This window comes from Ziziphus jujuba, chromosome 9 (genome assembly GCF_031755915.1).
Source record: "Ziziphus jujuba cultivar Dongzao chromosome 9, ASM3175591v1".
Classification (NCBI taxonomy): domain Eukaryota; kingdom Viridiplantae; phylum Streptophyta; class Magnoliopsida; order Rosales; family Rhamnaceae; genus Ziziphus; species Ziziphus jujuba.
Window position 1 is genome coordinate 1093749 of NC_083387.1, and position 19655 is coordinate 1113403.

The window sequence follows — 19655 nt, forward strand, 5'->3', positions numbered from 1 at the left end:
ATAATAAAGTTGGACAATAATAAAGTTATACAAGTTTTAGTAAGTAGCAACTTTCAAATTTATATATTTGGTCTAGAATTCACCTTGCTTCGATTGAGAATAGCGACATTTATGACAGCCAACTTGAACCAAATTAAGAAATTCTAACCGGCGCAAACAATAAATATTATATACTAAAATTAATTTTACATTGAAATTTTTCAACAAGTAGAGATCATGATCAGATAATCTCTTGTTTCATAATTATATAAATATTGATATCAATCAGCTTGTAATTAAGCTAAACAAGCCTTCCGAATTTCACTCAAATAATCCAACCAATTAATGAACCTAAGAAAGCGAAATGAGGAAGTGTACGAAGCAAATTAAAAAACTCCCCCACGTGCATTCAAATTGAAAGGCAATCGACGACCCTTCAACTTGGATCGCTTTGTGGCCTATGTACAATTAATGCCGTAAACTTTGCTTTTGTCCTCTGTGCCTGTAAGCAAGATTGATTAATTTCTAGATGGACGTTGCATATATATGCGTGTAAATATATATATGGACTAGATATAGTCATGGAGACAAAGGTTTATGATCGGCATTATGAATCTTGAAGAGATCAAGACGAGAATCGCCTAGTCGGAGAGAGTAGGCGGCCTTCTTGTACTCTCCCCAAGTGAAGGGCTTGTAGAGACTGGGATTCTGGGGTGACACCATCTCTGGGATGGGAGAGATCCATGCATTCAAAGGCGGTGCCCCAAAGTATACCGTTGACATTCTTGGCTTCACTGATGAGTTTGCTAATGCTCTATGTCTCGCACTCTTAAACCTCCCGTTCGTCAAAGCCTGTATATATATATATATACAAATTGATTAAGAGTAATTAATTAATTAAACGAATTATGGTTATATATATATATATATGTACTAATTAATTAATTAATTCATTGTATATGTACTATTGTATTCTATTCAATTCTATGAGAAGCGAACCTGAAAAGCATCACCAACAATCACGAAGAATTCATTGGGGTCCGGGGGGACGGGGACCCACAAGCCATTATCATGCAAAGAGATCTGAAGGCCACCCACGTCATTGGCTCGCAAGATGGTCAAGATCTGAGGGTCAGAATGCTCTCCAAATCCAATCGGATTGCTGCGAAACTGATGGAGTTGGAGTGATGGGTCGCAGTCCTTGGTGTCCTTGATAGGTGGATAGTGATTGAGCCTGAGAAGTGAGTCACTATGAGCGTCCCTGATGAAGCTGCTGAAGATGTACTTGTCGGAGATCCATAGACCCTCCGCCACTAAATCAAGAATCGCACATGCTAAATCCCTAACGGCTTCTATGTAATCATTCACTGCACAGCTGCAAATAAAAAGAAATTTGACATATTATTAGTGGACTGGAGTGACATATCTTGTTGGGGGAAGCGCTAAAGTATAGGACTAGTACTGCTATTCATTGCTGTTTTACAATAACACAAACAAAAAAACCAAAATGATTACTTGATAAGAAAAAACCAAAACCCCACCTCTACTTCTACTTCTTCACCAAATATTTATCATCCAAAATAAGGATGCTCCTCTGTACCGTAGTTTTTCTTGATTTGATATACAAGTTATCGATTTTTCTTCTGACTTGGCTATGTATTATGTATACATACATGCACATGAATACTAATTGCATATGATTAAAATTTCTACATACAAACAATGACATGTGTCGCTGCCTAATATCTTTGCCGCCGCGGAAAGTGGGAGTCACACAGCTGAGCATGGGGCCCAATTCCAGCGCTCAAAAAGTAATTGCATATTGTCTTTGTAATTTCATTTTTTCTTCTCTGTCAACAAAAATCGCTTAGTGTGCTAGTACTATTGGCCCTTTTACATATTACTATTAATAATGCTTATATATTATGTAGTCTCAGACTCTGGTCATGCAAGATCCAAGCCGTCGTGTCAAAATTATCACATGACATGCTTCATTCACTATTTAGTATTTACCCCCATCCATATGTATTCTCAACATCTTTTGATTTTTTTTCCCCCACACAAAAATGCTTATATTAAATTTATAATATAATTTTTATAATATTGCGGATGCTGTAAAAATTAATTAATGAGATAGAAATGAGACCTATGTTTCTTTTTGAGGTATATATAGAAATAATTACCACAAAAAAAAAAAAGAGTTATATATAGAAATGTCAGCTAGCCCCGGCCACCAGAGCCCCCAGTGCATGCCTAAAGGGTTAGCCTCAAATTATTGAAAGCATGCCATGCAGGTAATTAACTAGTGGCTGACAGTAAAAAAGCAAGAGGCTCTTCCTCTTTTACCTAAATTTTAATTATCATAAGTTGAAAACCAAATAATTGGAAGCCTAGTTATCTGCGTTGCATTGAACCTATATTCATTTTTCCTCTAGACTCAAACTAGCTGCTAGAAACTGAGCTCATTTAATAAATAATAATTTTTTTATTTTTATTTTTAAATGGCGGTAATTTTCAAGGTCTTGCTCCTAACTGATAAGGAGGTGTAAGCTTCAAAATAGAAGAGTCTGCATGAAGGTCAAAGGTGTATGGAGCCCATGAACAGGGAATGAAAGAGTGCCGTGCAACTAATTCGGAGGTCTAGAATTGTTTATCACGTAGCCACGTCCGTCGAATAAATACACTTAACACAAATTCATCAAACAAGTTTTCTTCTTCTTTTTTTTTTTTTTTTAATTGAAAATAATAATTAAAAAAAATAAATAATAATAATAAGGTAAACGATTGAACTGACATGGGAAACTATTAAATACATCCCTCAGTCTCTTTATTCCATTCTTTTTCTATAAAGGAAAGATGTCGTTTTCTAGGATACCAAGCATTAATACTAAACAATCTTTTCCACCTATTCATCTCCAGAATTAATTCCCTCCTTTGTAGGTCAAGTGCTATGAATTCAAACTACTTTGCATTATACCGAAATGCCATACTGTTAACTATATAATTTCAGTATATTTTTAACATTTCAAACAAACACCGCCACAATCTAATTAATCAAGCATCAAAACCCACCCATAAGCTAGTTAATTTGCAAACTACAAAAACAGAATAACAAACCAAAAAGCCTAACCCTTGGTCCACTTCTTTACTCAATTTTGTCCATATATATCACATTGATCTTATTCTTTGTTTGCATTTATTTCCATTTGCAAGTGATATTCGTGGTTCCCTAGCTAATAATTCTATTAAAATAATAATAATAATAATAATATAATGCTCAGGTAAATATGTGTGTATTAATAAAATTCTTTTTATGTAAATTATTATAAAGAGAGAGAGAGCGAGAGAGAGAGAGAGAGTTAATAATTAAAATAATGGGGGTACCTGAATTTGGAAGGGTCATTGGATATAGCTTTAGATCTCTCAGAAATGGTGTGAGGATTAGTATGAAGGAGAAGATACTCGAGCTCGCCGGTGTCACCATTGCGACCAATGTTTTTGGAGCCATAACCAAACGGAGTAGCCGGACCCGCACGTTGCTTCTCGGCGGCGGATTTGGCGAAGAAACCGGCCCCTTGGTCTTCCAATCTCGCAAGGACTTGCTTTGGCACTCCATGGTTGACCACCTTGAAGAATCCATATTCCTCACACGCTTTGACGATTGACTCCGACAACTTGGACCTACAGCTGCTTGAAAGATCAATTGTCGGAATCCCTACTGCCTTTGTTTTCTTGGTCCTTAGCGGCGAAGGAGAAGCTACTACCATATTCTTGCCTTTGCCTTTCCGAGTCACAATATATGTCTATATGGTTATAAGGAGAGGCTTTTTTTTTTTTTTTATGACTTTCAACTTAGTTGGGAGCTATGAATAATATGATCAGGGTCGACGCGGTGCTTCTCTTATATATACGCACACGAGAAAGAGAGAGAGAATGAGAGAAAGTGTACAATTGTTATTATGTTAATTACATGCTTTGTAAGGTAAGGTAAGGGAAAAAAAAGAAAAGTATATAATAAAAATTTGGTAATGTTATAGCTATTATAGCCACGCTCTCATAAAGCTGAGTGTAGGAAAGAGGGAAAAAAAAAAAAAATGCACGAATGGAATGGAGGAGGGAGAGGGTTGAAATAAAATTAAAAAAAAAAATACAAAATACAAAATGGAGTTGGGTCTGAAAAGTGAGAAAGAGATGGGGAGAGAGAGAGAGAGTTTTAGAAGGTGAAGGTGGAAGGTAAAAAAGAATGGGGTTGGGGCCAGGCTGGTAGCGGCTGTTTGTCCCCTCTGATTGGATCTTTGTTACCGATTAAAAGGGCTTGTCAAAAGCGTGGGGGAACATTTTTGTTATTCTTCATATTATTATATTATTATTTTCAAAAAAAAAAAAAAAAACACACACACACATATTATTATATACTTTTTAAGTTTTATTCATTTTTCATTTCATTTTACGCGTATGTTGACTTCTTCACCTTTGACTCCCCACACGTGCACTCTCTTTGTCCCCACTATTATTCTGTACTGCATGTCACAATTATGGGAGTTATTTCTCACATTCTATATATAAATTAATAAATAAATCTCAATTCCTATTCACAAGTTGTCCATCATGTTTTCCTGTTTAAAGAATACGGAAGTCCAAGGACATTAGGTCCAATTGCATCGATGGTATACAAGTTTGAATTTTCGATTGACGATTAATGATATTCATATGAAATTATATATATATACACAAATTTCTATTAATTGGATTTGGGTTTTAGTCTCATATCAATTGATGTGTATGGATTTTGATTGCTACTAAAAAAAATACGTATCCTATTTTAATTGGTTAACAAATATGACTTTTTCTCCATTTTATTCCCTCTTTGTTTGGGTATGTATGGCTCATGAAATATATATGAATAAAAATAAAAATTAAATAATATTATGAATACCGTTTAGTTTATTAATATCTATTAATAGTATATATGTCATTATTTGATTTGTTTATATTTAACTATAATTATCCATTCAAGATTTTATTTATTAATTTCTAAGTTATATTAATATGTTAGACAATTAAATAATAACAAATGTATTTTTGATAAATATGTTAGAAGACTATATAGTATTTGTAGTATTACTCTTGAAAAACTTAAATAGATACTCTATTTTTGGACCTAGTTTTATTTTTTTATGTGAAAAGGAGAATATGGTGATCACCAGATTAATTAATGGAAATAAAATTATTTTATCTTAATTGAGGTTCATAATTTTCGAATCTTATAATTTCATAAAATTTTTATTCTGACCCACTTTTATTGAACCATTTTGAGATTTAGAGTTACAAAGTTCAACTTTAGAAATTAAATTTTATAAACATCTAGTATTGTCAAAACTTGGTTGTAAGTTTAAAATTTCCCAAAATCTCCATTTAGTTTCTCAAAACCTTAACTCTAGCCCATTTTTTATTGGATCATTTTGATATTTAGAGCTATAAAATTCAAAATAAAGTATTCAAAAGTTTTTTTATAAAAAAAAAAACAAAAAAGAAAGTCAAAGTGATTAAACTTTTGAAATTTATGTGTAAAAACCTGTTTATAAGTTCCAATTTTTTTTTTTAAGAATCTGTATTATTTCCCTAAATTTGAACACTCTTTTTAATGAATCATTTTAACACTTAGAGATATAAATTATTGTAAAGGTTAGAGATTTAGAGCTATAACCCATTGTTATTTAATCCTTTTTAACTGTTCATAAATCATTTTACATAAGAAGAATGAGATGATTAATTACTAATATACTACCATGAGTGAATGATACAGGGCATGTATGCACTCAGACACATCAATTAGCTACCGATGACCTAAAACTTTTTTGGGTTAGCTAGGCTACTCATTAAGACCCACTCTCGGATGACCTCCTCATAGGGCAATCTGAGCCTATCTGAACCCAAATCTATACAGCCACCACTGGACTATCGATCTTAAAAATAGATTGAAAATGAAGTTTGGAAGCATTTCATTGGATACAGTGGGATAAGTTCTAAACTAGAATTACTGGATCATAGGTTTTCTAGTATTTTCAAAATTTATTTCTCTGTTTGGAATAATTAAAAATATAGTTGGCCACCGTATTAGGAGACAACATGCATAATTAGAAGGTAAGGTTGATATTAATTCCACCATGTATGAAAATTGACTGTTTAATAGTCTTTTTCTCGAGCGTGATTGCACGTGATTGGTGGTGGTCGCAGAAAATAGAAAACCTGGCCGAAAAGCTTTTCATTATTTAATACTTTGATGGACTTTTATGCAGTGACCGACAACAATTGTTTCATCTTTGTATTATGTTTGTATACGCTCTGATCAGAGGTTGCGCATGAGCAGTGATCAATCAGTAGTAGTGTTCTAAAAAGGAGAAAAAATGTATCATTTAGACATATCTAGGCGTTGATAATTTTAGATAATATCTTGTATAGTAACAAAGTTTAGAAAAATGCTGTTAATACAGTGTTGACTGCCTAATGCACGTCTAGATGCTAAAAGGCACGAGCTTTTTTGTTTAAATTTTTTTTTAAAGATTCTTTTTTAAAAAATATTGAAAAACAACTCATAAGAAATTAAAAAAATAAAAAAATATTGTTAAAAAATAGAAACTTTTTTAAGATTAAGTTTTTTTCTTAAACAAAAAAATTGAAAATGATGAATAAGAAAAAGAAGAGAAATAAATTAGAGACTCTACTAGCAAGTGATGCTAGTAATGCACTTGTGATGATGATGAAAATGATGCTTAGATAGAGAATGATATGTTATCATCTAAAAAAGGTTATAGAAATGCTCAAATTGAAATTAGGGAGCCGAGGAAAGTGATTTTATATTGAATGGCATGGAAAATGAGTTAGATGAAAATGTAGATATTGAATTGGAATCTGATAAAAATTAGACAAGAGTTAGATTATGATAATAGATAAAGTATATATTAATCTAGGAATTATTAGGTACATGTAGGTTTGTAATATGTTTGTTTTGAAACTAATATGTTGTTGGAAACTTAGAAAACATGAATTTTCATAAATCTATTATGATCAATTACATGCTAGTTCATGTTTATTGAGCATACAAAAGTAATATAGATTTATATATATTTTGATATTTAAAATATAAATTATTTTATTTATTTAATAACTTTATAATAATTAAAATAATAATATAATTGTAAAACGCCTTTTCACACCTAAACATATCTAGGTTCGTAAGGCTTAAACTTTAACCTTGACACCTTGCAATATCTTATGTCTTTTAGAACATTAGTTAGTAATAATAATAATACTTACGGAAGTATGCCAAATTATTTACTAATTGGGAATCTCTTTCAAAATTCAACCTATTACAGGTGGGAATTGGGGATTTGCAAATTTTTATTTATTTTATATAGTAAAATGGATAAGGTTAAGTAGTACAAGTGCAATATTGTTGAGTTTTTAAAACTAATTGAATTGAAGAGTAATACAGGTTTGGCATGCACATTAAATTTACCCTTGTTAAAAATTTAAAACCCGAATCACGAAGAGAATCTTTGAAAAATTAGAAAATACAAGTTAATTTGGATTTGGAAGAAATATTGGAAGTTGTTGATCTGACTTATGAGAATTGAAGAGTTAAAAAGGATATTTTTTTTTTCTTTTTTTTCTTATTTTCACCCAAAAATAGAAGCAGGACCCTAAAATTGAGGGCTCGGGCCGGCTAGCGCGAAACATGAAGACCAGACAAAAGCAATTAAAAAATAAAATCCCAAATGCAAAACGCCACGCATTTTCTTTCAAATAATTGATTGCAAAAAGGATGTGGATTCTTTTGTCTTCCTCTGTCGCCATGTGGCACTCATTGGAAACCATTGATATTTCTTTTGCTTAGTTATTGACCATTTTCTCATGAGCTTTTTCCTCTCTAGATATATATATTATGGACTCCATCGCCATTCATATCCATCCAATTCAGGTAGGGAACCATGAAAAAACCATTTAGTTTTAACCAAATTTCATCTTTATATATCCATTACAAAATTCTTCTTTCAATTCTTCAGGGGCGTCAAACTTCTAGGTATCTGATTGATTATTCCATAATTTCCCAATTAATATATACATTATATTTCCCATAAAAACTTTTAATTACTACTTTTCGGTAATCACAAGCCTTCAATTAATTCAATAAAAGACATAATCATATTTTATCTTGTGCATACATGTCATCTTAAGGGTTGGGGCATGTGAATGTGATTCCTAAATGGTATGCATAGTACATTAACAATGCCAAATATACGTTTAGATGAACCAAAAATGAGTGCTTTTTTAATTGGGATTAGTTACATATGGAGCGTCCCATACATATATATATATATATATATATTTGTTTGTACCTGTGATGTCAACGTTTATTGTATATAGAGCGTAACACTATTAAAAAATTTTGATTTTTGTTAGGCCATATAGATTGGAGATCCTCAATTCGTACAACTTAACGGATAGATGCATTTAATTCATATATATATATATATATATATATGTATATGTATATTTTTCCAAAACAGTGGGCGGTTTAGTTAAGAGAGTCAATCGAATATTCGAAACATTATGGTTTTACTATTAATTTTTTAATTTTTTAAATTGTTGCAATTTAAATTTTATTTAATTTTTATTACAATATTTAATCAGAATCTTATGTGATTGGTAATAAATTATATCAATTTTCAAATTAAAAATTATTAAAAAAACTATCAAAATTATTTTTAAAATTTTATATTTTGTGTAGATTACATAATTAATATCGAACTGTATAAATTTTTTTTTTAAATTATAAGATATTAAAAATGTGTATTTTTAAAACAAGTTCTAAAATTTTGTCCTTTAGTTTTTTAATTCAAAACTTGATACAATTTTAATATAAATTATAAAATATGATTGTTGAGATTTATTAGTAAAAAATACAAAAGTCAAATGATAACAAATTGAAAAATTAAAAATTTAAATTTAAAAATTAAAAAACTAAAAATTTAAACTGTATAATTTTGAAAGTTAAATATATCAAAATACAATTAATTCTAATTAAAAAATATATATTTTTGATAAATATAATAGTTGTTTTAGTAAATGGATAATAAATAATTTGTCAGCATCTTTTCAGAGTTTTGATGTAAACCACTCCTCTATATGAAAATAATGTCTGGCGTATCTGCATTCTATTTATACCGTCAATTAGTGGGGTGAGCTTTCATGGGATATACATTGGGCTGTACATATAACAGTATATAAATGTGGGTTTACATGTAGTCAAGCAATGAAACTCTAAAAGATATGTCTAATATTAAAATTAAATAATAATTATTTAGAAATTCCTAAACAATTGAAGAAACAATAATAGAAAATGGACATAATTAGACTGGCTGGAAATGATAGGACAATATAGCTCTAATTATAATAATATTGAAGAGCAAAGATGATAGCGTGTATATATATTAATGTGCAAAATTTGTGGAAAATTGACACAGAGAAGCACCAATGTATATAGATTTATGTTGTGCATTTCTTCAAAAGATATGGTAGGTTTATTATGATGTGTAGAGTCAAAACACTTATAATTAATAATGCAGATTGTATGGTAGCCAAAAAAAAAAATAAAAAAAAAAGTACAGGTTTTAGTGTCCTTTTCATAATACAATGATTTTAGAAAAATGACCTGTTTAATGAACTAGTGGATATTGATCGACAAAAAAGAGTAAGACCCAGTGGCAGTGCACTATTCAGTTTTCACTAAACTAGGTAGCTAGGCTTTAGCTTAGGCCATCATGCATTTGAATTATAATTAAACCCCCATAAGCCGATTGTTGACATTCTCTTTTATACGGTCCAAGTTTTGGTGTGTAGTTGACAATGATACTGATTTATGATCAGGAGATATCCATCCATCACTCACTATGACAATGATATGTATAGTTTTTACCCAAAAAAAAAAATTAAAAAAAATGACAATGATATATGTATATAGATAATGGATTATTTTCAATTACTCTCTCTCTCTCTCTCTCTCTCTCCTGATTTTAATTACTATTTACTTTATACTCATTTAATTAATTTTTAATTTCATAATTTTTCACGTTAATTTAAATTAATTTGTTCCATGCATAAAAATAACCAATATTTATTAATGACAGTCAACATGAAGTTATCATAGTACAAATTAAAACATTCCAAAATATCAAAAAGTAACATATTTCTTAAATATGTGACCAGGATTCAGCAGGCTTTGGTTTCCTTATTACAAAAAGAAAAGACGGATCGATGGTAACACTTATTATCCCCTCTTCTAATTTGGACCATTTCCAGATATCATTATTGAAGAGTTTTGAGATGCACAAACAAAACCAAACATTCCAAATACAAATTTTAAGCTGCTGTATAGTACCAGCTACCTATAGCTTTTTTTTTTTTTTTTTGGGGGGGGGGGGGGGGGGGTGGGGTTGGAAAGATAAACTATCTATAGGTAGTTGCAAAATTAAAACCAACATTATTTTATTTACATAATTAATTAGAAGTTATAAGACAAAAAGTTAAGCCACCAAGACAACGTACAACAACATAAAAGACGAACAAAGAATGAGAAAAGGATATGGATGAACATGTTCAAACATCCAGATCCTGACAATAACTAATTTAGTAGAAATATTAATATAGATTCCAAAACTAATTAATTATATTATATATATTAACACCCAGCAAAATAAAGCACATATAGAAAGTACGACAGCATACTGTCAAATTCTGAAACCAGATGCAACCTCAGAATTTATATAGCATTGGTTAGGATTCAATATAAATTGCATATATATATATATATATATAAAATTATGTAAATACCAAATACGCCTTCCACTCAAATACCTTGAAGCCTTGCTGTTGTGGCTTATTCTCTATTTTAGACGGCCGCAATGCCTCCTGGCCTCCTGCGCCACCGGTTGGACTGATTGAGTGTGCATATATATATATATATATATATATATGCTGATATAAATGTATAAATTTATTATATGTGTTGGCTTCATTCGATTACACGGCATATAATGCTTATACATTTATTATATTTACATATATCTATATATATATATATATATTATATACATATACAACGACCTCCTTCATTTTGGTTGAAATTGAATTAAATTAGAATAAAAAATGCCAACGGAGAGGCCAGCATAATTAAGGCTTACGACTCGTTCTTTCCGGGACATGTATGCTTTATTTATTTATTTTTATTTTGTAGGGAAAATGAATAAGAATATAATATATTAAAGGAGTTTATAGATTATATAATATAAATCCCAGTTCCAGCAGTTAATTACTTAATTAGTAGGGAATAATCAGTTTGAGTTATTCGACAGAGGAGTATCAATTAACCACATGGATAGCCTCCACCTAAAAATGGTGCAAACCATTTACTTGATTTAATATGTACTGACAATGGCAAGTGGACAGCGAAGAAGAAGTCGATTTAAACGACAATATTTTCTTTTTGCTTATGGAGGGGGCCAGACGACGACGTATGCATCCACAAAGTTGAGGGAATGAAAACTTTCTTTTTCAATTTTCCACTATCCGTCTGAATTAATTTGAATGAATCTTGTATTGACCAACAATTAAAAGCTTCTTCTGATTACTTCTCAATGATAATTTTGAAGATATATACAATGTTTTTATGAGGTATAAATTTCTCCATGGGTCTTGATCCTTTGTTTTTATATTATATATTTGATTTCATTATGGGCCTCAAGTATGTGCCATATGCAACCTCAAGATCGCTGCCAATGAGGGCACATCATGATCTTCGTTTTCTATGATCGATTAAAAAATGTGTAAGTAGACGGACCGTCCAAAATGACCACATGATAGTGAAAGCATAATCTTTGACCAGTCAATGTAAATCTAGCTAGATCTTCGGCATACTACTTCCTTTATGAATACTAGTTGTGTTTTTTTTGAATAATTTAAGGAAATAAAAAATTTATCAAAAAAGAAAAAGAAATAAGGAATTAATATGTTTTATTTATTTATTTTATTTTAGCACAAAGAATTAAGGAATTAAGAGGTAGGAATTCAGCAGAAATCGGGCTACAAAGAATGGACCGGATTTGGATGGGCCTTTTAGTGACCAAACCGTAATTCCTTAGCCCAAAAAATGAAGAATGTGATAGCCTCATGTACAAGTTCATTGGTCATTTGTTCAGTCCTCAATTGTTTGGAATGATCAATCACCAAACAAAAGAAAGAAAAAGTTTGCTGGGAAATGAACTCATAGCATTTGATCTATCGTTGCTAATACCATGAGGTGAGCAAGTTGATCCATTAAACGTGCTAGTTACTTATTGTCACAGCCTATAGGTTGCTAGGCTTCATGCAAACCGTTGATCTTTTGTTAGGAGGTAATACCGCTATCTTGGCCTCACAACCCTTCGACCTGAGGACTCCATTGAATCTCTAGCCTATTGAAACATTAATTGATCTAGAAATTAAAAAAGTTTCCGAACAATGCCCCCCCAAAAAAAAAAAAAAAAAAAAAAAATTGGTTAAAGCGCCTCCCTCCCATAGAAAAGATAATAAATAAGAAATTCAGTAGTTGTTAATAATTTTGATACATCAATCATATGCAACATCTTATATATACACTAGATACTTGCTGTACTAGAGATGCTAATACTGTCACGTAAAAGCTTCAAAGCCAAAAAACATCCAACTTTCTTTGTACTCCGGACCTGGTTACCAGAAAATAAATAAATAAAAAGAAAAGGAAAATGTGTACGTCTGTCTGATCTGACATACAAGCCAGAGAAACACCAGAAGGGCAGAGCAAAACATGTTTTTTAATCCCTAGAGAACAAGTTGAAGAGTGGAGTTGGAGTGCTACATAGACATCACTTACTGAAAAACTAAAGGGGGCCAGCAAATATACAAGTCATAGAGTAGTTGTAGTAGTAGTAGTACATCCATTATAATGTTGACAAATAAAGCAATGAGCAGGTTATTAGTCCTTTCAAGTTTCAACATGTGAGTCATGCAAAGACATTCAATGTGCATTGTTCTCATGAATCCTTAAGAGGGGCCTGCATTAGGCCCTGCTCTCTTCTTCTCCAAACAGATATAACCTCTCTCTCTCTCTCTCTCTCTCCCTACACTCTCACACACCCACAAACGTGTACTGGCCTGCCCTGGCCGTACGTGAAACTGATCATCATGTTCGCAAGAAGCCAAGAGGGTTGCTATTTATTGACAGAGGGTTGAGTACTTCCCCTCTCTCATGCATGTGTGAGTTAAGCACAAAAAGGAAAAAGGTAAAAATATATAATACATTATATTATTCCAGCAATATCACATTGGAGTTCTATCATTTACGGCTCTTATAGAATACATTATTTATTACCAAATTGGAAAAAAAAAATGAAAAAGTAGAAGATAGAATACATTATTACATCGTACAGATTGGAAAAATGAGAACAACTCAAAACTTGGTATTATTAGAGGCAACAGCAATCAATTAAGCCCATGTCCATCAATAATTGTACTATAAGGGCAAACTCCAGTAGTGTACCTTTTCTTACATACTTAAATTGCATATCAAATAAATCCAAAATGGTAGGGGAGGGACCAGCACTGCATCTGCATGCGTGCCACTTGGAACTTGGGAGATGCTAAAACCTTAACTCTCTCCTCAGTGTACGGACTAAAGACTAGGATTTGAACAGTTTGATCAAAGAGGCTTTTTAATTAATTAAAAAAAATATATATTATTTAAAGCATGTGGATAGATATATAGCTAGCTCAGGAGGGATAGAAAGAAAACAACAAGGCAAGGTGGATAGGAACCAAAAGTGCTTACTATTTGAAAATTATCAGCTAGCTTATTATAGGACTTCTTTTATCCACACAATAACATGTGTGAAAAGTATAACTTTGGCTTTCACAAGGTTAACAGAAGGTCTTACAAGGTCAAGAAACAAATAAAATAACTATATTAGTTAATGAATAATTTTTTATATATATTTTTAATAATTAATTAAGTATAAAGAAACAAATAAAATAACTATATTAGTTAATGAATAATTTTTTATATATATTTTTAATAATTAATTAAGTATAAATATATGATATAAGTAGTATGTAGAATAATATATATATATATATATATAAAGCTCAGGTAGGATAGCACCCACATTAAGGAGAAAAATATCCTTGTATTGCTGCTGTAAAGCTAGTGATCAAGTTATGATCCATAACCTTATTCTTATGTGTGGTAGATTCCAAATGGCACTGCATAATTAACCATGGTGGTATTGCTTGTAACAATACAACCATCATCAGACAGCCTCAGCCTGCAATACATATATATATAGGATAGGGTTAGATATACAGGATAAGACACCTCCAAAAAAAAAAAAGAAAAACTTAATTACACATACATATATACATATATATATATATATATATAGAGAGAGAGAGAGAGAGAGAGAGAGAGAGTACTGAAATTCAAGCAAATTGCGTTTGAACAATAATAATAGTCTAGGAAAATTATAGTCTAGTTTGAAGGGGCATGGCATACGTACCTTTGATGAAGTTGATCTTTGCTCTAAATTCGCTTGAATGCCTGTTGTTATTCTCTATTTTGGAGAGAGAGAGAGAGAGAGAGAGAGAGAGAGAGAGGCAAAGAAGATGTTATGACATTGAGTAAGTGTGGGAGGAGCCGCTACAGCCTACAGAGTGCATTGGCTTTTGAAGGGAAGGATTTCGGATCGCAACTAGTGGGCCGTCCGGTGGACCTTCTTACTCTCACAACAACATGTTTTAAGCCCACATCTCGTACGTCAGAGACCATTGCATTTACCCCCTAAACCTGTTGTCGTTTTTTATTATTATTATTAATTTTTAATTTGTGTGGCTAAAACTAAATATTATTAAATAAAATTATAGCACGTTGATGATGTCGTTTGGAGGATTGGTTGCCACGTACTTCAGCTTGCTGTTCTTCTCACTTTTCACTAACCCGTGACCAGTTATCAGGTATAGTTTTGTCACCCGCGGGTAACACAATCAGGAGCCAGCTCAGTCTTCTGCTCAAATCTTTCGCGCTCGAAAAGCCCTAACTCAACCGATTCAATCCCGCTTCGCTCGAGAATCGAATCGGAATTGACAGTGAAAACCTCCAAATCTGAATGGTTCTGAACCTGAAATCCGAGCCAGCTAAACCCTGATGATTTTCAATCGCTTTAAATTTGAATTCTTCTCGAACAAAAAGTCCAGGGGAAGTAGGAATTAGAAAACAAACCCTAGATATATATATATATATTTATTTTTTTTTTGTTTTTTTGTTTTGGGGGGGAATTACAATGGATGCGAAGGACATCCTGGGTTTGCCCAAAAACGTTCATCCTTTAACGCAAGAGAAGAAGTCTAGGCCACAGAAGGACTCTCAGAGAAAACCAGATGGCATTTCGAGGGAGGTTGGTTTTTGTGTGTATTCACTTATAAGAGTGTGATTTTGTTTTGGGGGTTTTTTAAACTGTGTATATGCGAATTAAATTAACATTCTGTTCGCTTCTGAATTTCAGGTTTATGCTCTTACAGGTGGTGTGCCTCCTCTTATGCCCTCGGTCGACACGTCCCAATTGAAAAAAAGGCCTCCAACTGATGAGAAGGTTTAATGTTTCTTCATCTTTACTTGTATTTATATATATATATATATAATTTTTTTTTTTTAAACTCTTTTTAATGTTTTTTCTTATTGAATTTTCTACATGTCAGTGTTGTACTGTATCTCTGCGTAGTTCTACTAAGAAGAAATTTTAATTTCTTCTCTTTCAGGTCACTTGGCAGTGGCTTCCTTTTACGAATTCGGCTAGAAAAGATAACTTGCAGCTTTACCACTGGGTATGCTTGCTATGTTTTTGGAAGAATTCTTTCTGAACAGTGTGGATTGCTAGGTTGCTGTGTTAAAGGTTTGATTTTTTTGTTTTTTTTTTTTCACTCTTAATCTGCAGGTTAGGGTTGTAAATGGTGTGCCTCCGACGGGTGACTATTCCTTTGCCAAGTATAACAAGGTAAGTAACTAACTCTGTTTTCTGCCTTCCTTATGAATCTAATGCTTCACCTTTTGATTCATTTTGTAATATCTTACAATTTTTCCTCTTTTGCAGTCAGTGGATGTTGTGAGATACACGGACGAAGAGTATGAGAAATTTTTGACTGATCCTGTAGGTATCAATTCAAGATTTCATCTGTATAATTTTATCTATTTAGGTAACATATATATATATATATATATTGCAGAATAAAATAAGTAGAAATTCTTTTTGTGATTTAAATGTTCATACATCATCGGACATAAATCTGTCTGCTTTCATGCATCATTGGATTTTACCTATTTTCACAGTTACATTAATATGGGAGTTTACATTTCATGGAAAATTGTGGATTGATACTTTATTCTATTTGCTTATATTTCCTTCTTTGTTAGATGTGGACCAAGGATGAGACAGATCAATTGTTTGACTTTTGTGAACGGTTTGATCTCCGGTTCATTGTGATAGCTGACAGGTTTCCATCATCTCGGACTGTGGAGGAGTTGAAAGATCGTTATTACAGTGGTATTCCTATATGCTTTAGCAACATTTCTTTCTCACTGTTTGGCTCAATCTCTTGTTTACATTATCAGTTCAGTTAACTTCTTTGCCTTTCTGCATCATATAAATTTGTCATGTCCTTACAATTATTATTGTGTCACTATTTCTTTGCAGTTTCCCGGGCCATATTAGTTGCTAGAGCTCCATCTCCTGGAGACGTTTCAGGGAACCCTCTTGTCAAGGTAAGGTATCTATTTGAGGGTATATTTACTTGAATATGATCATTATCTGCACTTATGTGATGATTTTCCATTAATGTGTCTGATATCTTATTTTTTCAGCTCTGCTTTATTAGATGATTGCTTTATTGAGGATTCTGATGTCTTATTTTTTGAGCTCTCCTCCTTGGTTTAGGAACCTTACAATGTTTCACAAGAAAGAGAGCGCAAGCGAGCATTGTCCATGGTCCTCTCTCAAACAAAGCAGCAAGAGCGGAAAGATGCTGAGGTTTGATTTCATCCATGAAGCTATTGACATTTGAGTTGTGTATAAGGTCCTTTGGATGTTGATATAGAATGGGCATATGAAGTGAAAGAAATATAATTTCTTTAGTTAAAACATTATTCACTTTCTCAGGTTATTGCTGAAGCAAAAAGGATAACAGAGTCACGAATGGTTGCACAGGTAAGTTTACAAAGGGATGCAAGTATACTTTGTTTTTATTAACTGGGATTCTGGTGATGTTCATAATTGTCTTGTTTCGGTTGCATTAGGGGATATGCTTCTTTACGCCTTTTTTATTGATGGATTTTGATTACCTAAAAATGAGCTTTGTCGGTGGGAAAGTTGGGATTTTTGCTGGTATAGACTCCTATAGGGTACATTTCCTGATGGAATTTTCATGTGTGTGGAAAGTGGGATCATAAAAAGGCTTTATGAATGCATGTCTTACCATGTTTATGTTATGGATTTCTGCACTTTCAGAGTGCTGACGAGCCAGAGCTGCCTGTTGCATCAAACTCTGGTCTAGAAAATGCTGAAAAGGCTATTGTTCTGGGTGATAATGTGTCACCTTCATCGAATGCTCAGCTTCCATCTGCAGCAGTTTCACCTTCAACATTAATAGCAGACAATGCCTTGACTCTAGCTTCTCTTCGCATGGTATGTCCCATAGTTGGCTTTTGCCATGTATATTCTGTATATGATGTGTGATGTCACATGCATACCTATATATTTGTGTCAAGAAGAGGATATTATGATTCCTTCTTATTCTATGCATTTAGTAAATAAAAATTTTGAACTGGATGCTGCCTTCCCATGAAATTATTCACTTCAGAGTTATTTCAGCAAATGCGTTTGAGAGAGTTGCCTGACTGATTTAGAAAATTTACAGCTTCGGGTGTACTTGAGGACATATGCACTTGACCAAATGATACAAGCTGCAAGCTCCTCTGCTGGGCTTCGGACTATCAAGCGAGTTGAGCAAACTTTGCAAGATCTTGGGGTTTGTACATGCCTATTGAACTATCAATTCCGTTTTGATACTTGTTTTTCTTGTCTCATCTTGCATTTTTGGATATAATGTTAACGATGAGAGGAGATGCTGAATTTTTCTTTACAACTATCCCAGTGGTCAAACTCTCACTCTTTCTTATTTTAAAGTACATCTGATGAAGTGAATTCATTTTAGTCTCATGAGCCACAACCCTTTTGCGCATCTTCATAATACATGTGGCTAGATATTTAGTTTCTGTATGGTGCACTGTAATGTACCCTATTAGATTATTAGGTAATGCTTTTCCATAGTTTTGAAAAACACAGTTATCACTTTTGCTTTTTTTGTGGCATACCTTTTAAATACTTCTCACATACATTACCTTAAAAATGTGTTTAAATAGAACCTCAATCATTACAGGTTAATCTAAAACCAAGGGTTCCAACAAAGGCCGTTTGTTCTGAGCATCTTGAATTAAGAAAAGAAATACTGACACTACTGAATCTTCAGAAACAGGTAATATACATAGGGAACTTATTTTATTATCCCTAAGCCATTTTAATATAGAAGTATGTGCTCCATCTCTAACATTGTAACTTACATTTTTGGTTATCAGTTGCAATACAAGGAGGCAGAAGGTTCATCTTTTCGTGATAGCCCCTATGAAACACCAGGCACACCTAAGGTCAGTGTCCTTATTGATATAATAGGCTTTTAAGTATGTTAGGATGCCAATAGTACTTCAAGAAAGTTTGTCTTTCGCTATTAACTGTGTGGATGTTATCTTATGGATCAGGATCGGATGTTTATTCCTGACTCAATGAGTTTTGGAGGTACTCTATCAAGTAAAATTGAACGTTTATATCTTGCAGTATGTTTGTTTGTCTATTGAAGTCATATGTTTCCTTGATTGTCAGGGGAGAGGGTTGGTAAAAGGGATCAGAAACGCAAGGTACATACCCATTTCCTTTAAAGCATGGTCTCTGTTTTTGATAAACCTTTACAGAGAGCAGTTCACTGATTATATATTATTTTATCTCTCCAGGCTCCTGGGAGGTTGACAGAAGCTCCTTCATCACCCGCACAGTCTAAAAGGCCTAGAAAGTTAAAGGCATCAGATCTATAGTTCCAGGGGTAAGAATGCAAATAAAGGTTTGAGAGCTTTCAATCAGGGAAACATTTACTCGGTATAATTCTGCCCAATTTGGCTATACAGGTTTGTGAATCCTCTGAAGAAGTTGGTGAGAAAGCAAGTTCTGAGTGTAGCGATTCTGGTGGCAGCCCAAGTTTGCACCTGCTTTGAGGAATCATAGTCAACCATCTTTATGATCAAATTAAAAAGCTGAAGCTAGGATGCTGCTGGTTAGATCAAAAGTCATCGAATGATGAATATTTGTTAGAAATCATTCATGCTGTATTTATGTATTAATGAATATTTAAGAATTCAATTTACCTTCGCTCGCCGATGTCTTGCTTGTGCCATTCTCAACTTGGTAAATTTTAGGTGTTAAAACTGGTTTTAATTGACACTTAAAAATTGA

At 32.6% G+C, this 19655-nt stretch overlaps 2 protein-coding genes across 2 annotated transcripts; one reads left to right on the forward strand and one right to left on the reverse strand.

Annotated features, from left to right (window-relative positions):
- Positions 1–126: 126 nt before the first annotated feature.
- LOC107426109 (gibberellin 2-beta-dioxygenase 2) lies at positions 127–4513 on the reverse strand. The gene is made up of 3 exons (XM_016036209.4): positions 3364–4513; positions 979–1354; positions 127–831 (listed from the first exon to the last, which is right to left on the reverse strand). Exons 1-3 carry the CDS (start codon positions 3744–3746, stop codon positions 559–561), a joined length of 1032 nt encoding a protein of 343 aa, XP_015891695.2. The 5' UTR covers positions 3747–4513; the 3' UTR covers positions 127–558.
- Positions 4514–15135: 10622 nt separating this feature from the next.
- LOC107426083 (SWR1-complex protein 4) lies at positions 15136–19566 on the forward strand. The gene is made up of 17 exons (XM_048480789.2): positions 15136–15500; positions 15609–15695; positions 15862–15927; positions 16038–16097; positions 16194–16250; positions 16514–16643; positions 16794–16861; positions 17034–17126; positions 17256–17303; positions 17604–17780; positions 18013–18123; positions 18535–18630; positions 18731–18799; positions 18911–18947; positions 19032–19066; positions 19160–19248; positions 19331–19566. The coding sequence occupies exons 1-16, from the start codon at positions 15387–15389 to the stop codon at positions 19238–19240; spliced, it is 1329 nt and encodes a 442-aa protein (XP_048336746.1). The 5' UTR covers positions 15136–15386; the 3' UTR covers positions 19241–19248; positions 19331–19566.
- Positions 19567–19655: the final 89 nt, after the last annotated feature.

Bases quoted from the DNA above. Each gene is read 5' to 3' on its own strand.
- LOC107426109 (XM_016036209.4), bottom strand. From the start codon at position 3,746: ATGGTAGTAGCTTCTCCTTCGCCGCTAAGGACCAAGAAAACAAAGGCA. The intron at 1,355-3,363 runs GTACCCCCATTA...TTTTATTTGCAG, and splicing joins AATGACCCTTCCAAATTCAG to CTGTGCAGTGAATGATTACA. The intron at 832-978 runs GTTCGCTTCTCA...ATATATATACAG, and splicing joins TTGTTGGTGATGCTTTTCAG to GCTTTGACGAACGGGAGGTT.
- LOC107426083 (XM_048480789.2), top strand. From the start codon at position 15,387: ATGGATGCGAAGGACATCCTGGGTTTGCCCAAAAACGTTCATCCTTTA. The intron at 16,644-16,793 runs GTATTCCTATAT...ATTTCTTTGCAG, and splicing joins GAAAGATCGTTATTACAGTG to TTTCCCGGGCCATATTAGTT. The intron at 16,862-17,033 runs GTAAGGTATCTA...TCCTTGGTTTAG, and splicing joins CAGGGAACCCTCTTGTCAAG to GAACCTTACAATGTTTCACA.